The 19490-nt window shown below is 38.0% G+C and overlaps 1 protein-coding gene across 1 annotated transcript in view; it reads left to right on the top strand.

Annotated features, from left to right (window-relative positions):
• ALG5 (ALG5 dolichyl-phosphate beta-glucosyltransferase) overlaps window positions 1-19490 on the top strand; it is a 41257-nt gene that overhangs the window by 3743 nt on the left and 18024 nt on the right. The window contains exons 3-6 of the mRNA XM_044249605.1: window positions 130-176; window positions 1895-1963; window positions 4033-4125; window positions 8659-8772. Of these exons, the coding sequence (XP_044105540.1) occupies window positions 130-176; window positions 1895-1963; window positions 4033-4125; window positions 8659-8772 (323 nt within the window). The remainder of the gene's footprint in view (window positions 1-129; window positions 177-1894; window positions 1964-4032; window positions 4126-8658; window positions 8773-19490) is intronic.

Raw genomic sequence — 19490 nt, 5'->3', positions numbered from 1 at the left:
CAGATGGGAAAAGCTATTGGGGGAGAAGCTTGTTAGACTATTCAGACCTTTTCCATATGTGAACTGCGTGTTTGGGGGTGTGGAAAATCGTTTTTAAAACTAATTTTTCATACATTTTTTTTTTTTAAGTGCCTGTAATGATGGATGAAGCTCTGGGCTATCTAGAGGAGAGACAGGTATCGTGTTTTTCCTTTCAATATGATGTCTCTATTTAAAACTAGACTAGATTGGGGCACCTGGGTGGCTCAGTGGGTTGGGCCTCTGCCTTCGGCTCGAGTCATGATCTCCGGCTTCTGGGATCAAGCCCCACATCGGGCTCTCTGCTCAGCAGGGAGCCTGCTTCCCTCTCTCTCTGCCTGTCTCTCTGCCTCCGGGTGATCTCTCCGTCAAATAAATAATAAAAAAAATTTTTTTAAAAATAAAAATAAAACTAGACTAGATCACCAACTTGTGGATCATAGGCCAGATCTGCTATGAGAGGCAGTGCCTGCTATGGCCGAGCCATCAAGGTCACCAGGCCTCCCGTGTTCAGCTTGCTGCCTACCCTCAGGTGTTAGCTGCAAACCCAACACGTGACTCCCTGCCTCCAGAAGCAGATGGATGAACCCAGAACAAACAGAAAGCTGAAATTTCTAATGTACCCTCCCACCCCCTTTTTATCTTCTTGCCTGATAATACATTTAAAATTGAGTACGTCTACAGACTTTGTGTGGCCCCACGATACTGTTTTTACTTCTGTGACTTTTTAAAAAGACATTTATTTGAAAAAGACTTATAATGAAAGTGAAATGGCTCTTGTTTTTCTTTATTAGTCAGAGGCATTTCCCTCATTTATTTTCTCTTCTTTCCTCACATAAAGAGAAGAAAAGTAATATGTGTCCTTGTTTCGTATCATCAGTTGCTGTTGGACTCTCCTTGGAGAGTTTAAGGAAACAAATGAGCTTTGCGGCTTTTTTTTTTTTTTTTTTTTAAGAAAACTCCTTCTTTTGATTTACTTTGGTTTTAGGTTTTACATGTAAAAGGAAGATAGAAGATTCATTTAAAGAAAGGGGCACCTGGCTGGCTTGGTACGTGGAGCATGAAACTCTTGGGATTATGAGTCGAAGGCCCATGTTGGGTGTAAAGATTACTTAAAAATAAAATCTTTTAAAAAGAAAAAATAAAAGAGGGAAGAATGGAGCCTTTATTATTATATATAAGGCTCCTGTCGCTTCTGTTATGTGTATTCACAAGAACCACAGGAACCACAAGGAATTTTTTTGGTGGAGGGGTTGGGTTTTTTGGTTTTTCTAAGATTTTGTTTGTATTTATTTATTTATTTGACAGAAAGAGACGTAGGGGGAGTGGGAGAGGGAGAAGCAGGCTTTCTGCTGAGCATGGATCCTGATGCAGGGCTCGATCCCAGGACCCTGGGATCATAACATGAGCTGAAAGCAGACGCTTAATGACTGAGCCACCCAGGTGCACCTTGGGGTTTTTTAAATGAGAAAACAGGCTAGAAGTTCATAAGGGTAAGAAAAGTGTAGCCAGGTTAGAATTACACTAACCTTTAACCTCACGGACTTTTTTCTCATACATGTTTGTAGCGTCTCTCAGAAGTGCTCAGCCCCACAAGCACCAGGTTGCACACCGATTTGGTGTGAGGTGGGTTGCAGGGGAGGAGGGGGACAGGCTCACAGATGTTCAGTCAGTGTTTGCCTTCTGTTCCTGTCCAGTGTCTTTCTCCTTTTTGGTTCTTGGATTTTTTATTTTATGTGGTTTCTGTATACTTAATTTATATTCATTTTTATACATACCACACTAAAACAATTGTTATTTAAACTCCTTGCAATTTTATCAGAACTCTTCATGGCATTTATGCCAAATTGTGGTATTTTATTTTTGTTTCTTACAGAAGCAAGATCCTACATTCACTTATGAGGTGATAGTAGTTGATGATGGCAGCAAAGACCAGACTTCAAAGGTTAGTAAACTTGCTTTTAGGATTGCCAGTAGGTAGAAAAAAATAGAATAATTTAGCAGATGTAAAGTTTTTCCACTCATCAGAGAACGTGGACACTGAGCCAGCACTCTCTATTGTTAACAGTGTGGGTTCTCAGAAAGGCAGAGAGGTTTTATCTACGGAAAGCTGGAAAGTAAACCTGCTATTCCACCACTCCATAGACCAGGGAAGCTTTGAAGATCACCAAGTTGGGAGGAAACATGCACAATTCATCATGGCCACTGGGAGCCTTCTTTGCCAGCCGATACATGGTTCCTTTTTCCTAAGCACAGTTTGTTGTTGTTTTTTTCTTTATGCTCCACTTTGCCTTACAATTTCTAAAGCAGTCATACAAATAGAAAGATGTCTTCACGTCTGGCTCTGGGTATCAGCTATGTCCTTTGGCATACCTCCATCCAGATTTACCCATGGGAGGTAACAAGTGTCTTAGAGTATTGTCCCCTCACGTTCCCGCATTCTTAGACCTATAGCTACTGAGCTGCTAGAAACAATAAAAGCTAGTCTGCCAGGAGTGAGAATAACTTCACACTCCCCATGGAAATGAGGGTCAAAGGGAGAGGGCATTGGGGTACCTGGCTGGCTCAGTCAGTAGAGCATGCAACCCTTGATCTTGGAATTGTGAGTTTAAGACGCATGGTAGGTGTGGACCCTACCTATAAAAAGGAAGGGGGTTGCCGCCTGGGTGGCTCAGTTGGTTAAGTGTCTAACTCTTGATCTCAGCTCAGGTCTCAGTCTTGGAACGTGAGTTCAAGCCCCACGTTGGGCTCCACACTGGGCATGGAGCCTACTTAAAAAATAAAATAAAATAGAGAGGGTGCTGTTGATGAAGAGAGAGAAAATAGAAAAACCATGTGAAAAAGCAAAGGGTATGGACCATACTATAGTGGATTGATGACTGAGTGATGAAGAGATGTACACAGCGAATACAGATCACTGTTTATGGCTTCGATTATAAATCAGAAAGTAATGGCAAGAACACCTGGGTGGCTCTGTGGGTTAAGCTTTCAGCTCTTGGTTTCATCTCAGGTCATAATCTCAGGGTTATGACATCAAGCCCCACAGAGGGATACACACTCAGTGGGGAGTGTGTGACCTCTCACCCTTTGCCCCTTCCCCCCACTCGCACACACTCCCTCTCTCTCAAAATAAATAATCTTAGAAAGGGGGGGAGGTGCCTGGGTGGCTCAGTGGGTTAAGCCTCTGCCTTCAGCTCAGGTCATGATCTCAAGGCCCTGGGATCGAGCCCTGCATCGGGCTCTCTGCTCAGCAGGGAGCCTGCTTCCCCCTCTCTCTCTGCCTGCCTCTCTGCCTACTTGTGATCTCTCTCTGTCAAATAAATAAATAAAATCTTTTAAAAAAAATTGTTTCTAATTAAGTAAAAAGATCTGGGGAGACATGGTCCAGGATATGAGCAACTTCTCTGGGGAGTAAGATCAGTTGCTGACAAGTGAGTTGTTAACCAGTAAGGGAGGGGGGATGGCAATCTCAAGTGTGTAACAGTTAATCAGTGCATGGATTTTATTTTCTCTAGCAGCTCATTAGTGTAAATAAAGGAGTCAGAATAAGAGAGAGTTGCTGCCTGTTCTGGTGGTACCTCTGCAGGAAAGTGAATTGTGACTTCAGTCTAGTGGATCATTATTGGTTCTTGGCATCGGGAATTCTGGGCCACTAAAACGTACAGTGAGTATAATCTAGTCACAAGAAGAAGGCAACTGGAAGAGCAGTATTTATTTATTTATTTATTTATTTTTAAAGATTTTATTTATTTGAGAGAGAGATCACAAGTAAGCAGAGAGGCAGGCAGAGAGAGAGAAGGGAGGAAGCAGGATCCCTGCAGAGCAGAGAGCCCGATGCGGGGCTCGATCCCAGGATCCCGGGATCATGACCTGAGCAGAAGGCAGAGGCTTTAACCCACTGAGCCACCCAGGCGCCCCGGAAGAGCAGTATTTAAACCAAACTCATAAACGCAGTTTATGTTACTGTCTTGGAATCCAAGTTAATATTGTTCTGACTTTTATATAATTTGACAGGTAGCTTTTAAATATTGCCAGAAATATGGAAGTGACAAGGTACGAGTGATAACACTGGTGAAGAATCGCGGGAAAGGCGGAGCTATTAGGATGGTAATACATTGTTTCAACATTTTTTATCTAAAATATAAACCTGTTTTTAATGACTTCTTTTGCACACTATAGAACATTTGTTTTCTACAGCTAGCTAGTTGAATACCATCATTCCTAAGATAGTGGCAAATTAGTTTTAATAAGAACTTCATATAATTTTATATATATATGTGATCAAATCTTAAAAATCATGCCATATCTATAACATACTAGGTAATTCAGGAGAATATGCTTATCTTAATCAAAGTTTAAAATGTTGCCGTGTGCCTCTGTGTGTCTTTGATAGAGTTACTGGATGATAAGTTTTAAATGACTTTTTTTTGCAGTTTATAAAATCTGATTTGGGTCTATCCTGATGAAATTTGCAGTCTGCTGTACTTATGGGAGGTACACATGAAGTACTATAGGAATTCCAAAAGGAATAAGTTGCTTTCAGAGTCAGGATACTCTGAAGAAAGACCACAAGTCAAGATAGATATGTGAAAGAAAATATAAAGAGTGCCTCAAATGATTTAGAGGGTTTATTTTATTTCTGCTCCCCCATAAAGAGAAGTTTAAGTATAGGCAGTCCAGGCCTTGTTCATTATGGTGTCTCAGAAACCCTGCCTCCTAACTTTTCATTCCCTCTTCCTCATGCATACACCATGACTCCTGGAAGGCTAGCCATTACAACCACATTCCAGACAGGAAGGAGAAGGGCAAAGGCAGAAGATACATACTGGCTGGTTTGCCCCCTTTTAGGGAGCTTTCCTAGAAGCTCCACCCAATGACTTACTTAATTCTCATTGGTGAGAACAGTGTCACAAGGCCACCCCTATTTCCAAGGAAAGCTGAGCAGTGTTTCTAACATTTTCACTCCTGACCTAATCAGAAATCTACTAGTAAAAAAGAAGGAAAGAATAGATACTGAGTAGGTAACTGGCAGTCTCGGGCATGTGTCAAGCAGACTTGACAAAGGAGATATCACCAAAACCAAGTCTCCAACAGTGGTGAACACTAGATTCCGCTTCGTTATTCCACTTGATTGGTTATTTTGAGTAAATTAACCACTTTAGCGTAATTATCACATTTAATCCTCCTCATGTTGTCTCATGAGTGAGGTCCTATTATTTCAATTATGGAGATGTGGGATGTGATGCATAATTAAGTAAAGTAACTTACTCAGGGTCACATAGTTATTAATAGGTAGAATAAAGGTTTAGATTAGGTACCCCAGAGTCCATGCTCTTAACCTAACCTCTCTGATAGTGTGTGGGAAGAGTTGAGAGAAGAGCATGCCAGTCAGAAAAGTAAGAAAAGACAGAAGACCAGACTCTTAAAATGTATACTGGGAGCAGTGAGTTTACTCTGACTAGGCCATGGGACATGCAAAAAGGAGAAAAAGAAAGTAGGGGGATACAATACCATGAGGGCCTTTAAATCTATCCATTCACTTATTTATTCAGCCAACACTGGAGTGCTACTACATGTCTACTGCTTTAGTAGAGATACTGAGACGAAGGACAACCAGAGGCACCTAGGTGGCTCAGTTGGTTGAGTGTTCGACTCTTGATTTTGGCTCAGGTTGTGATCTCATGAGTCTGGGATTGAGACCCATGTCAAGCCCTGCATGGGTGCTCTTCACTCAGTGGGGAGTCTGCTTGAAGATTACCACTGTCTCTGACCCTATCCCTACTTGCGTGTGCATGTTCTGTCTCTCTCTCTAAAATAAAAAAAATAAAAATAAAAAGACAACCATCCTATTTTTAAGGATATCATAGTTTAGTAGTATAAACACTGTAGTAGAAATGTATATCAAATGTTGGCACCACCTTCCATCTGGGAGGAGCAGCAGCAAAGACTTCCCATACGAGGTCACTTCTGCATGGAATCTTTAAGAAGGACTAGGAGTTATCCAGGCAAAAGGTGGTGCAGGGGGCTTGCAGAGGAGGAACATGACCAAAGGTATGAAAGAAAGTGTTACAATAAGGAGCCGCTAGTGGTACATGTGGGTTGGCTTTATACAGATAAAGTCAGAGAGGTAGATGGGTTCAGATCCTGAACTTTTAGATTAGGGACTTTAAGCTGTCACCTTTGACAGAGTGACAGCAGCCAGCACAGCAGTGTAAGTGAGGTACAAAGAATCGTTATTTGTATCATGATGATGACATAGCAGCAGAAGAGGAGAGGACAACTATTGTGAGGGTGAGGGGGTAAAAATGAGGTAAAATTGTATAATGTGATCAGGGAAAGGAATAATTTAACTGGCCTTGGGTGACAGAGGAGGAGAATATTTATAGAAGTAATGAAACACCAGAGGAGGAGCTGGTTTAAAAGACAGTATCTTTTTTTTTTTTTAATTTTTTTTTAAAGATTTTATTTATTTATTTGACAGAGATACAAGTAGGTAGAGAGGCAGGCAGAGAGAGAGGAGGAAGCAGGCTCTCCGTGCAGCAGAGATCCCCATGCGGGGCTTGATCCTAGGGTGCTGGGATCACGACCTGATCCGAAGGCAGAGGCTTTAACCCACTGAGCCACCCAGGTGCCCCAAAAGACAGTATCTTTAATTGAGTTTGAGCCATGGAGTTTGAGATACCAAGTAGTGGTATCCAGAATAGCCTGGTAGAGTATAAGTGAGAAATTCACATGCATCAGATGATAGTTGAATCCATTAAGTTGGCGAGGAAAAAGGACAACCAGAAACCAAGCCTTGGGGAAATGAAGCAAGTAATGATGAGGCCTCTGAGCAGTGAGAGGAGACAGGGTGGGATTGAATGGGTAAGAATGGGAGGCACAACATAGACTGCTTTTTTCAACAAGCTTGGCAGTGAAGTAAAAGCCATCGTTGGCACAGTGGGGAGTAGCAGTCATTAAAGAACCTCCTTTAGGGGTGCCTGGGTGACTCTAGTTGTTAAGTGTCTGCCTTCGGCTCACGTCATGATCCCAGGGTCCTAGGATCCACCCCTGCATTGGGGGCTCCCCTGCTCAGCAGGAAGCCTGCTTCTCCCACTTCCCCTGCTTGTGTTACCTCTCTTGCTGTCTCTCTGTCAAATTAAATCTTTAAAAAAAAAAAAAAAAAACTCCTTTAAAAATAATAAAGTGGCTTAGTCAAGATTGAAAGCCAAAGACATTTTTCTATAATGCTAAATTATTACCACCAGTTCATCTTTAATGTATATCTTTGAAATAAGCCTTTGGTTTTTTGAGAGGTTTTTGGTTTTTGTGGGGGTTTTTTGGTCTTTTTTTGTCTAGATGTTAAGCAAAACATTTTTATTCCACTTTTTCACCTATATCCTAATGGATATGATCTTTTAAAAATTAGAGGGTTTATCCTGTAGAATAAATGATTAAAATTTTGTCTACATTTTTATTTATCTTACTTAAACTGTTGTGATATCACAAATAATAAATTCAGTCAAGTAGACCATGAGTTAAGAGTTGATGTATAGTTTATTTCCATGTGAAATAAACACCCATAGAGCCATATTTTACACAAAACACCAATCAATTCAATATTGAGAGGCATAATTTTGCTAAGTCTCAGACCCCTCAAATAACATAAACTAGTGTTTGCATATATCCACATTTCCTAAATTTTAATGGTATTCCATATTTCTTTATTCAGTAATTAATTTTTTTAAAAGATTTTTATTTATTTGACAGACATTTCACAAGTAGGCAGAGAGGCAGGCAGAGAGAGAGAGGAGGAGGCAGGCTCCCTGCTGAGCAGGGAGCCCGATGCGAGGCTCGATCCCAGGACCCTGGGATCATGACCTGAGCTGAAGGCAGAGGCTTTAACCACTGAGCCACCCAGGCGCCCCTATTCAGTAATTAATTTAAACTAATTTAGATTCCAGGGGAACCTAGAATAAGGTTGGTTAAGCATCTGCCTTCAGCTCAGGTTATGATCTTATGGTCCTGAGATTGAGCCCTATCCCAGGCTCTCTGATCAGCAGGGAATCTGCTTCTCTCTCTGCCTCTGCTACTACCCCTGTTTGTGTTCTCCTCTCTCTCTCTCTCCCTCTCTCTCACAAATAAATAAAATCTTTAAAAAACAAAAAAAACACTTTAGATTTCATAATAAAGAATACAAAAGATCTATTATCTTAGGATATGTTTCACAGCAAGTTTGTATATATTACATTTGTTCAACACACCCGTAAATACTTTCTTCAGATGCTGCCCTGAAGTAGACCAGATACATACACAATACATACATAATGTATATGATAGCTATTTTACTTTTTTGTTTTTATTGATGTAGGTTATCTTTTACTTGTCCAAATCTATTTTCTTACCATGTTTTATGAGGTAGTAATGGTACGATCTCACAGAGTTTTTAAAATCATTAAATAGCATTAGATATATTTAGATGGATCTTACCTATGGAATGTTTTCAGGGAACTTTGGCCTCCTGCCATTTTCACACCCAATATTAGATATTAGACTATCCAATATTAGCGATTTTAAGTAAAGCAAAATAGACCGATATGTCATTGAATTTAACCTTAATTTTAAGCGACTTTCTTTTAATCGAAATGTTTATATATGCAGGGTATATTCAGTTCTCGAGGAGAAAAAATCCTCATGGCAGATGCAGATGGAGCCACAAAGTTTCCAGATGTTGAGAAATTGGAAAAAGGACTGAATGATCTACAGCCTTGGCCTGTGAGTATAAGAACATAATTTAAATGATCTTCAGTCAAGAAAACAGGTAGTCTAAAATAACATTAAAGTGGAATTTACATATAAGTTAAAAAATTGGTGCTTCTTTTGGTGTGAAATTTCTATATACAACTCCACAGAAAAGCTACGCATTTTATTATAAACATTACTGATGATCTGAGATTTACTTGACAATCACTTATTTAATAAATTAGCCATCTCTGTCAATTTTCAATCACTGCTACCAAAGTTTTAATATTTATTATACATATTCAGCCAAGCTTTTTATTTAAAAGCATAGGCTGAGTCTCCCAGGTAAAGATGTGAAACAAACTTGGATCACAGAATTCTTATTCCTGATGAAACAAACAAACCCAAGGAGCAGCCACTCAGAAAAGATTGTGTGCAACTACATTGCCATAATTTCAAAAAGTGGAGATCGACTTTCACCAGCATAATGCATTTGAGATCCATCCATATTACTGATCTTATCAATAATTTTTCCTTTTAATTGCTAAGCGATATTCCATTATATAGGAGTATGACAGTTTGTTTATCCATTCAACTGCTGAAGGACGTTTGCATTGTCTCTAGCATTTGGTAATTATGAATAAGCCAGTAGCAACATTTTGTTTAAAAAAAAAAAAGTGGAAGTTGAGGAAAGAAGAATTCTGATGCCATCTCCACCTTTAAAAGGCCATTTAGAAGAAATGAATTTACCAAATTCTGAGCTTTTTACCAAATAATCCCAATCTGGAGAGAATCAGACTGAGACAATGAGTAAGCACCATTGGACAACATTAAACAGCACACCTACCTACCATCACACAGTATCTCAGAATTTCAGCAGAAGCAAGAAAAATTGCTAGGGCTTGCTCTTTTCAGGACTTCAAGCTAAGATTAGGGCATAGATCCATGTGACTAAATCAATTCCTCAGTGGAGTGTATCCTTGTATAGGACATAAAAAAAAAATCTCACAACACAAAGGAACCCAAATAACCCAACAAAGCTATATTGGGCTTTAGGGGTGCTCCCTCCCTCCCACACATAAAATATTCAGGCCTTGAAACTCTAGTTCAGAGGGGACAAACAGGTGCTACAAAAAGTACAAGTTACCCCTGCTATCCAGAAGGAGAGAATTTTCATTCATAAGCCAAATGGCATAAAGCAAAGAAGGAATTAACATTAATTTATACAGCAATTTTTTTTAATGTTCCCAGACCCAAGAATAACCTCTCTTGGGCTTTTCTGACACCCTAAAACACATCTTGCTAACAGACACACAAAATAAATCAGGGTAAAGCAGAGATGCTCACAGACAAGGTTCAAAGCAATGGAGGCTTGATGCTGAGATGCTGGGGAAGGAGCTGGGTGGGGCCCTTCTAACTGCTCAGTTTGCCGCAAAACAAATGCTAAACACTGTCTGTGCTTTTTGCTTTTTTTCTGTAATAGTGAAAAGCCTCTTCATATTTCTTTCAGTTAACAAGAACAGGTACTAATGTTGGTCTTTCATAAAAGCCCCATGACCTGACATGAGCTTTTAAAACCAGGGGATACCTGTCCATCAAGGAAAATTCCCTTATACTGTCCAAGAGCTACCCTTGTTAATCATGACAAAGTGAAAGAAATGTCACCTGCACTAATATATTACTATAGAAAAAGAACTGAAGTTTCATACAATAGAAAGATAAACTCCAAGTGAAAGCCAGTATAATCCAAGAAAAGGGATAAAATTGCATGAAAGTATTTTGCTGGAGAAATAATGAAAATAAGAATTCAGCAACTTAGGTATTGGAAGGAGAGATGGCAAAACAACAGAATGGTATTAGATAAATTACAAAAAGTAAAGAAACAAATAGAGGGCTGAACTAAGGTCAATAAATAGAACTATCCATGAATGAAATAGACCTAATTTAGAATTTATTATTATTATTATATATTTGTTAAAATAATCCCTGTTCATTATAATAAAAACTGAACAATAATAAAAGTAAAACCCCCAAAAGCAGAACATTTAGTAGTTTAAAAACCTCATATCCTTCCTAGAAATAAATATGTTTACTTAATTTTATGGCTTTTCACAAGTATTGCATTTCTCCTTTCATCATCACTGACTTCCCTTTTCTATCTAGTAGTTTTTCTTTAAAGATATTAAATGAGGGGCACCTGGGTGGCTCAGTGGGTTAAAGCCTCTGCCTTTGGCTCAGGTCATGATCTCAGGGCCCTGGGATCGAGCCCCAGAGCAGGGAGCCTGCTTCCCTCTCTCTCTCTGCCTGCTTTCTGCCTACTTATGATCTCTGTCAAACAAATAAATAAAATCTTTTAAAAAATAAAAATAAAAAATAAAAGATATTAAATGCATTAACTAATACAATTCATAAAAATTATTTCTGAAAATATCCCTTTCATCTGTGCTGTTCAAAAGAGTAGGTACTTGCTACATGTGACTATTTAAATTTAAATTAATTAAATAAAATTATAGTTCCTCACTAAATTTTGAATTCTAGTTCTCACTGGCTACATTTCATATACTTGTAGCTAGGAGGTATCTTATTGGCTAACACAGATCTTGAGCATTTCTGTCATCACAGAAGTTTTATTTCACATTACTGCTTTATGCCATATGATATGAAATTATTATTGGATATGTTATATGTTCACTATTACTTAAAAAGTATTTCTTCTTCCACCTCTTAGTAAATCATGATAAGCTAAAAGATTATCCAACTAGTACAGTTGTTAGGTTTGATTTCCTGGTTCTCCCTAGAGAACCCACAAAGATTTGGTAAATGTTTCTTCTGCATTATGACTTCAGCTTGGGGGGCCATGAGTAGGAAGGAGGCTGGATGGTTTCAGATTGTTTGCAGATGACTTTATGTCATTCTACAGTAATGCAAAGAAAAATGATGTAGCCAAAGTTACAGAATGAATGAGAAAAATCTGGCCCTTCTGTGAATCTAGTTTCCTTTCTACAACTCTGAAAAGGAAAGGAAAGGTTTCAAAGTATGTGGATCAACTCAATAATAATTATTTTTGAGGGGTGCCTGGATGGCTCACTGGGTTAAAGCCTCTGCCTTCGGCTCAGGTCATGGTCCCAGGGTTTTGGAATAGAGCTCTGCATCGGGCTCTCTGCTCTGCAGGGAGCCTGCTTCCTTCTCTCTTTCTCTGCCTGCCTCTCTGCCTGCTTGTGATCTCTATCTGTCAAATAAATGAATAAAATCTTTTAAAAAAAATAATTATTTTTTAATTGGGATCCCTGTGTACTCATGCTTCTGATAAAGCTTATAAATAGCCAGTCATTGCTCTCAGAAGACTTGCATTCTAAAGCTAATACTTAATAGAGGAATTAGAAGGAATCTTCTTAATTATCTAATTCAGTTGGCACACTTTTTAAATTTTTACTTATTTATTTATTTATTTAGATTTTATTTATTTATTTGACAGAGATCACAAGTAGGCAGAGAGGCAGGCGGAGAGAGGGGAAGGGAAGCAGAGAGCAGGAGCTCTATGCTCCTGGGTGAGCAGAGAGCGCATTGTGGGGCTCTATCCCAGAACCCTGGGAATCGTGATCTGAGCCGAAGGCAGAGGCTTTAACCCACTGAGCCACCCAGGCGCCCCAGCACACTTTTTTCCTGTAAAGGGCTATAGAGTAAATATTTTCAGCTTTAAAGCCATATAGTCTCTGTTGCAACTACTCAAATCTGGCGGTAGCACAGAAGCAGACCTAGATAATACATAACTGAATGACCATGCCTGTGTTCCAAGAAAAGTTTATTCACAAAACCAAGCAGCAGGCCAGGTTTGGGCCACGGACTATACATTACAAACCCTTGGTCTACTTCAATCATTTATCCAACATTGGAAACTTTTTATAGCTACCAAGTGATCTTTCAGTCTCTGCTTGCATAGTTAGGGTGATGCCCAAGCAGCCCGTCAGTCTCAACTGAGTTGCAAACTTCCTCTTTACATTAAATGCAAATATGACTCCTTTTAATCACCCCCTTTGGTTGGTTCTGCTTTTCAGAGTGACACAAACTAGTGTCCTGTACTTCTTTGTGACAGCCCTTTAAAGAGAAAGCTGTTTTCTGTGTGGTCTTATCTATTTTAGGCTGTCAGTAGTTCTTTGAGGTTTTAAAACAGCATATTACTTTCTGTCATCATCCTGATCATTACCCACTGAGGGTGCTTCAGCGTGTGTGGATCTGGTTACCACATTTACATAGTCACCTCACATGGCCAACTCTTCTGTATGCATTGCCATTGCACCTTGTCTCCCCATCCTCAAACTGGCACAAATGTATCCTCAAGTTGTGTTTGTTTTGCCTTGTTTTATTTAGGAATGGAAGTATGACTGCATTAAACATTAGCATCAAAAATGTTCGATTTGCATTTGTCAGGCTGTAGGACTTTTTTCCTATCTTTAATGCAATTGCCATTCTGTTCTCAATTCATTTAAGTCGCAAATTTGATAAGCATGAATCGTATATGTTCCCTTAAGACCTAGTAATTGACTAGAACAGTTCTGGAAATAATGAAACAAGAACGTGGGTTCCCAAGTAGTCAAATCCTATAATGGCTACATAACTAACTCACTAGATGGCAGTAGTTAGCTTCAGTATCTTCTGTGTTAGTGTGTTGACTCTCCAGATGTAATGGCTTCTAATGTTTTCTCAGCTGATACTATTTTTAATGGCAAGAAAAAGAAATTTATTACTACTTTATGCTTGTATTTCCACTTATAGTGCCGGATAGATTATCCTTAATGTATTTAGAAAAGTTACTTGCAATTTCTTCTCCAAAGAAGATCTTTTAAGGTTTTAAACTAAACGTGTAATTTAAATAGAGCTTTGTATAATACACAAAGAAAATAAGGATTTCTATTTGGTTCCAAATATTTTATCTGTTATCTTTTTTCTTTACATACAAAGCTTTTCTCCCAGCTTTTCAATTTCTTAACCAGTAGTTATGCTACCTCTTTTAATAAAATATGCTTCGTTTTACAGTAATTTTTCTAAGCAAAATATATGATGATCATTTGTTTAGTGGCTTAACTATAAAAATAGAATTAAAACTCCCTAGACAAGCAAAATAGATGACAAGAAATAGGCACTCCGTAACCATAGAGTAATTCCTTAGGCTGTGACTTGGATCTTGGATTTCCATTTAGTCGTAGTTCCAGTAAACTTAGTTTTTAAGTTTTGAAGTCCACAAATGATGAAAGGTAACAGATAAGGAGTAAAACTGCACTGAGAAAAACTACAGGAAAAAGATACTAACCATCCCACCTTCAACACACATACCTCTCAGTCTGGAGTGATTGCTAACTAATGTCCCTAAATGTTCCTTTGTCTTTAATATAGTAGTTCTGGGCCAAGTTTGGTTTGGGGACCCTAACACTTCATACATATACGCATGGTTTGGTTTTTCCTTAAACAAGAATATGACAATTACTGTTTCTCCTCTTTTTTTGTGGACCGTGGGCAAGTCTAAGAGCCAAGTATATCTGTGTCACCTTCTCAGATGGCCAAGCATCCAAAAGAAATCCCTTAACTTTCCAAATCATTTGTTTTATACACCCGGCAGTTACAAGGCATTTTGCTGAGATCCTTGTGAAAATCCAACAAGGCAGAACACAAAAATTAAGAAAGATAGTCTTGAAAATGTAAGAAGAGGTAAATTTTGCTCGGTGGAACTCTCAGGACAGTCTGTCTCAGCAGATCACACAGTGAAGGGACACGAGCTGCCTACCAAAGCAGGTGTATAATGCCAACAAACCTGGTTTGAAAGTGGGTATCTCTTAAGAACACGGAAAGCAAACTTTTTCTCTAAAGGGCCAGAGGGTAAATATTTTAGGCTTTGTAGATCACATATGGTTGCAATACTTTTTTTTTTTTTTTTTTTTTGCAATACTCTTTTTTTTAAACAACACTTGAAAAACCATTCTTGCTCATAGATCAAGCAAAAGCAGGCAGTAGGCCGGCTTTGGCCCAGAGGCCATAGGTTATCAACCTTGTTCTAGAAGACTGAAACCTTAACGTTAACCAAAATTTTTGCTGACCACAAAGATTTTCATAAATTTAATATCCTCATGATTGTCAAGAGAAAATTCTCTTAATTTAAAAGGCAGGGAAGGACAGCTGGGTGGTCAGTTGGTTGAGCATCTGATTCTTAATTTCATCTGGGGTTGTGATCTCAGGGTCGTTGGATCCAGCCTTGCACCAGGCTCCCTGCTTGAGGATTGTTTTCCTCTCCCTCTGCCCCTCCCCCTGCTTGCCCTCTCTCTCTCTCTCTCTCTGTCTCAAATAAACAAATAAATAAATCTTTAAAAAATAAAAATAAATTAAAAACTCAGGGAAATAATTAGGCACCTTTCATCAAATAAAAAGAAAACAAGAATAAAGTTTCCAAATTTATCAGGTGAGTCTGTGCAGATTAATGTAATATTTTTATAGAACAAGTTCAAAATAACCAAAAGGTTTAAATAATTCACATCCATTGATTCAATAATACATATCCCTTGACTCAGCTTTGAGAAGTTTACCTTAGGGGCGCCTGGGTGGCTCAGTTGGTTGAGCAGCTGCCTTCGGCTCAGGTCATGATCCCAGCGTCCTGGGATCGAGTCCCACATCGGGCTCAGCAGGGAGCCTGCTTCTGCCTCTGCCTGCCATTCTGTCTGCCTGTGCTTGCTCTCTCTCCCTCTCTCTCTCTCTGATAAATAAATAAAATCTTAAAAAAAAAAAAAAAGAGAGAGAAGTTTACCTTAAGGAAATAATTAAGAATGTATATAAAATAAATTTTCAAGGATTTTTTTCCTCATTTTAAAAATATATTTAATATATTATAATTTCTTAGAGGAAACATTAGAAATGATTTAAAGTGTTAAATATTCATTTACACAGTTAAATTCATTGTCATATAGAATGCTATTCAGCATATATAATTAAGTGAAAAAATAAGTTTTAAATATCTGGTATCTATAGAGATAGCTGTAGCCCTATCTAGTTATCTATCTAATAAATAATGTATTAATATCAGTTGTCTCCGGATAGTGGGAGTGGAGATATCTTTTCAAAGTTTTATTTTTCCTCAGATTGATTTTAAGTTACCTCTGCACCCAACATGGAGCTCAAATTCACAACTCCGAGACCAAGAGTTGCATGCTCTTTCCAATTAACCCAGCCAGACACCCTTATTTTTTGTTTTTAATAATGAACATTTACGGGACGCCTGGGTGGCTCAGTTGGTTAAGCGGCTGCCTTCTGCTCAGGGCATGATCCTAGCGTCCTGGGATCGAGTCCCGCATCGGGCTCCTTGCTTGGCAGGGAGCCTGCTTCTCCCTTTGCCTCTGCCTGCCACTCTGTCTGCCTATGCTTGCTCTCGCTTCTCTCTCTATGACAAATAAATAAATAAATAAAAATGAACATTTACTGCTTTTGAGAAAAAAGGGGGATAGGATTTTTTTTTTACCAAAACATAGTTTTTTAATAAATAAAACTTTTTCTTAACTCAGTACTTCACTTTATATGCTAAGTTTTCCATTTCTGCCCACCTTGGATGAATATGATTAATTTTACTATCTGACTTTTCTTTTACTAATTTCTAAATTGTCACAACTTTATTTCTGTATATCCACCTCATTTGGAGTTACATTCGCCTTTGGAGTACTTATGCCAATTCCCATTTCTACTTCATATGTTTCTTTTTTTTTTTTTTTTTAAGATTTTATTTGTTTATTTAACAGACAGAGATCACAAGCAGGCAGAGAGGCAGGCAGAGAGAGAGGAGGAAGCAGGCTCCCTGCTGAGCAGAGAGCCCGATGTGGGACTCGATCTGAGGACCCTGAGACCATGACCTGAGCTGAAGGCAGAGGCTTAACCCACTGAGCCACCCAGGTGCCCCCACTTACAATTCTTAATTGGAGGTGTGGAGCTCAAATGCTCCTAGGTTCAGACTGCATATAACTTTGGGCAAGTTAATCCACCTACCTCATTTCCTCATCACTGACAAATGGACAGTAGCCCTAAGTTCATAATCCTGAGGTAATGATTAAAATTTTTAAAATTTATGGTTGTTTAGCATATGTTCAGCACTTAATAACCATTACCTCTAATTATTAACATAGTCTTTGTGCTTGATTTTTCAGAGCTAATTATAATGTTACTGCTGATAATCGTTGATATAAATTAACACTATTTAGTTCTTCTAGTCTGTTCCTTCTCTCCAGTGAATTGTGAGGAAATACTTAAATGGAGAGGTACTAGGTAAGAGATTCTGATGGAGCATTTCTTTCTAGAAGACAATATGGCACCACTTTTTACCACTTTTAAAAGCTACCTGTCATAGTAACTGAAGTATTCATTTCAACACCCACAAAAAAATTAGCAATACTCTGAAAGAGGCTTAAAAGAGACTTCATGTTTACATACATTTTCTAATACGAGCAGTTTTAAAAGCAAGACTATCTTTTCCTGAAGAACAGCTAACTGTTCTAAAAGCTGTTGAGATGAATTCCTTATAATGGAGAGGTCAATACCAGGGATTCAGTTCTTACATCAGAACTGCAGATATACAAACTTCTAAAAAGCTTTTAGAGACTTAAACTGAGAGAAAAATTTTTGAATGAAATCTTTTGTTGTTTTAATTTGTTTTTAGTTTAATTAAATGGCATTCTTGTTGTTGTTGTTGTTTTAATTAAATGACATTTTAATTCTACTCAGTCTCTGAAAGGTAGGAAGGGGTCCTTTCCCGCACCCTCCCCCATCTAATACTCGGTAACATTGCTGCTCTTCTTGGATTTTACTTTGAAGCTTATTTGCCATATACTGTCTGAACTTTTTACACGATTCTTCCTTAAGAAAAGCATTCTCTGGGGCACCTGGGTGGCTCAGCCAGTTAAGCCACTGTCTTCAGCTCGGGTCGTGATTCCAGGGCCTTGGGATCGAGCCCTGTGTCCGGCTTCCTGCTCAGCAGAGAGCCTGCTTCTTCCTCTCCCACTGCCTGCCGCTCTGCCTGCTTGTGCTGTCTCTCTGTCAAATAAATGAACACAATCTTCAAAAAAAAAAGGAGAGAGAGAGGGAGAAAGAAAGAAAGAAAAAAAGAAAAGCATTCTCTCCCTTCCTGGCAAAGTACTCCTGCCAGAAAAAGGGAAGAAAGTATTCCTACTACTAACTAGTAGGCAAAGTATGTAACCATAATTTCCAAAAGAAAATACAATAGCCACTAAAATTTCACCCAAGTTTACTTTTTTATTAGAAAGAAAAGAAAATTAGATCACATGTGGTTATATTTTCCCCTTACAGAATTAACAAATTTAAAATAGAATAATTAGAACTGGCAAGGATTTGATGAAGTAGTCAATATCATACCCATTTAGTGGAATATAAAGAGCCTTTTAAAGAATAATTTGGCACATAAACATTTAATGTTCAGTTTAGTATTCATATGTTCAGTTTAGTATTCTGCTTCTATTACTATTTCCAAAGTAGGAGATCCAAAACATTCATTTTTTAAATGTTCATATGTTCAGTGTAGTATTCTGCTACTATGACACTTTTTCCAAAGGAGGAGATCCAAAATACAAATTGAGTTTTATATTCAAAGATGTTCTTTTGGTCACCTTTCTAAAAGCAAATTAGAAATAGTCAACATATAGGCAAACATTGAAAATATGGTGAATCATTATGGTGAAATATAATATTGCCCTCACCATTGACACAAAAAAGAAAGACAGACATGCAATTCTGCTAAAGTTCTTGAAAAGTAAAACTGAATTTTATCAAGCTTCTAACAACCAGTTTACAGGAAATACAGGAGACAGAGGAACATGATAAATGTCAGCAATGTGAGTACAGTCCACAAAATCCAACATCTAGGAAATTCTACAAACTAATTGCATAGTTTCTTCAACAAATAAAGTATAAGAAGAAAATTAAACCGAAGTGGGGGGAACACACAGGTAAAAGAAACATCAACTAATTTGTATAAATTTTATTTGGCTCCTGATTCAAATAAACTGAAAATATTTATGAGATAAGTGGACAAATCTGAAAACTGTACCTGGTGATATTAAAGAATTATTAATGTTTTAGTTGTGATAGTGCTATTTGTGTTTGAAATATACAGCAATTTATAATGGGATGCCATTATAATTGGATGGGATAGTGATGAGGAGCTTTAGAGGAAGCAAGGTTGGTTTTTTTTTCATATGCATTGGTTTTTTTATTTTTTCATATATTGATAATTGTTGAGCCAGATTATGGGCACATGGGGGCTTCATTTTCCTAGTCTTTCTGCTTGTGTGTATTGTTTGAAAATACTTATAATAAAAAATTGAAAAATAATGAGTTGAATATAAGAAATTTTTAGGTTATTTTGAGTGAGAAAACTGATATGTAGGTAAATTTCAGCTATGGTTTTAAACGCAGAGGGGGAGAAAACACTAGGAAATAAAGTACTATAAATGACTGCTGTTAGGTAGTGAGATTAGACATGACTTTTTATAATAAAGTTTTATTATAGGTAAATTTATATGCTTGCCTTTTTTTTTCTTACAATATGCACTTTTAGTTTTGTTTATTTTGATGAATAGTTCAAAAGTCAAATGGCACAAGAAGATACACAGTGAAGGGAGGCCTGTCCTTCATTTCTCAGCTACTCAGTTACTCTAAGAAGTAACCAGTGTTAATTTCTTATATATCCGTCTGGAAGATGTATATATGTT

This window comes from Neovison vison, chromosome 5 (genome assembly GCF_020171115.1).
Source record: "Neovison vison isolate M4711 chromosome 5, ASM_NN_V1, whole genome shotgun sequence".
In the NCBI taxonomy this organism is placed as follows: Eukaryota; Metazoa; Chordata; class Mammalia; order Carnivora; family Mustelidae; genus Neogale; species Neogale vison.
This window is presented reverse-complemented; position numbering and strand designations above follow the sequence as displayed.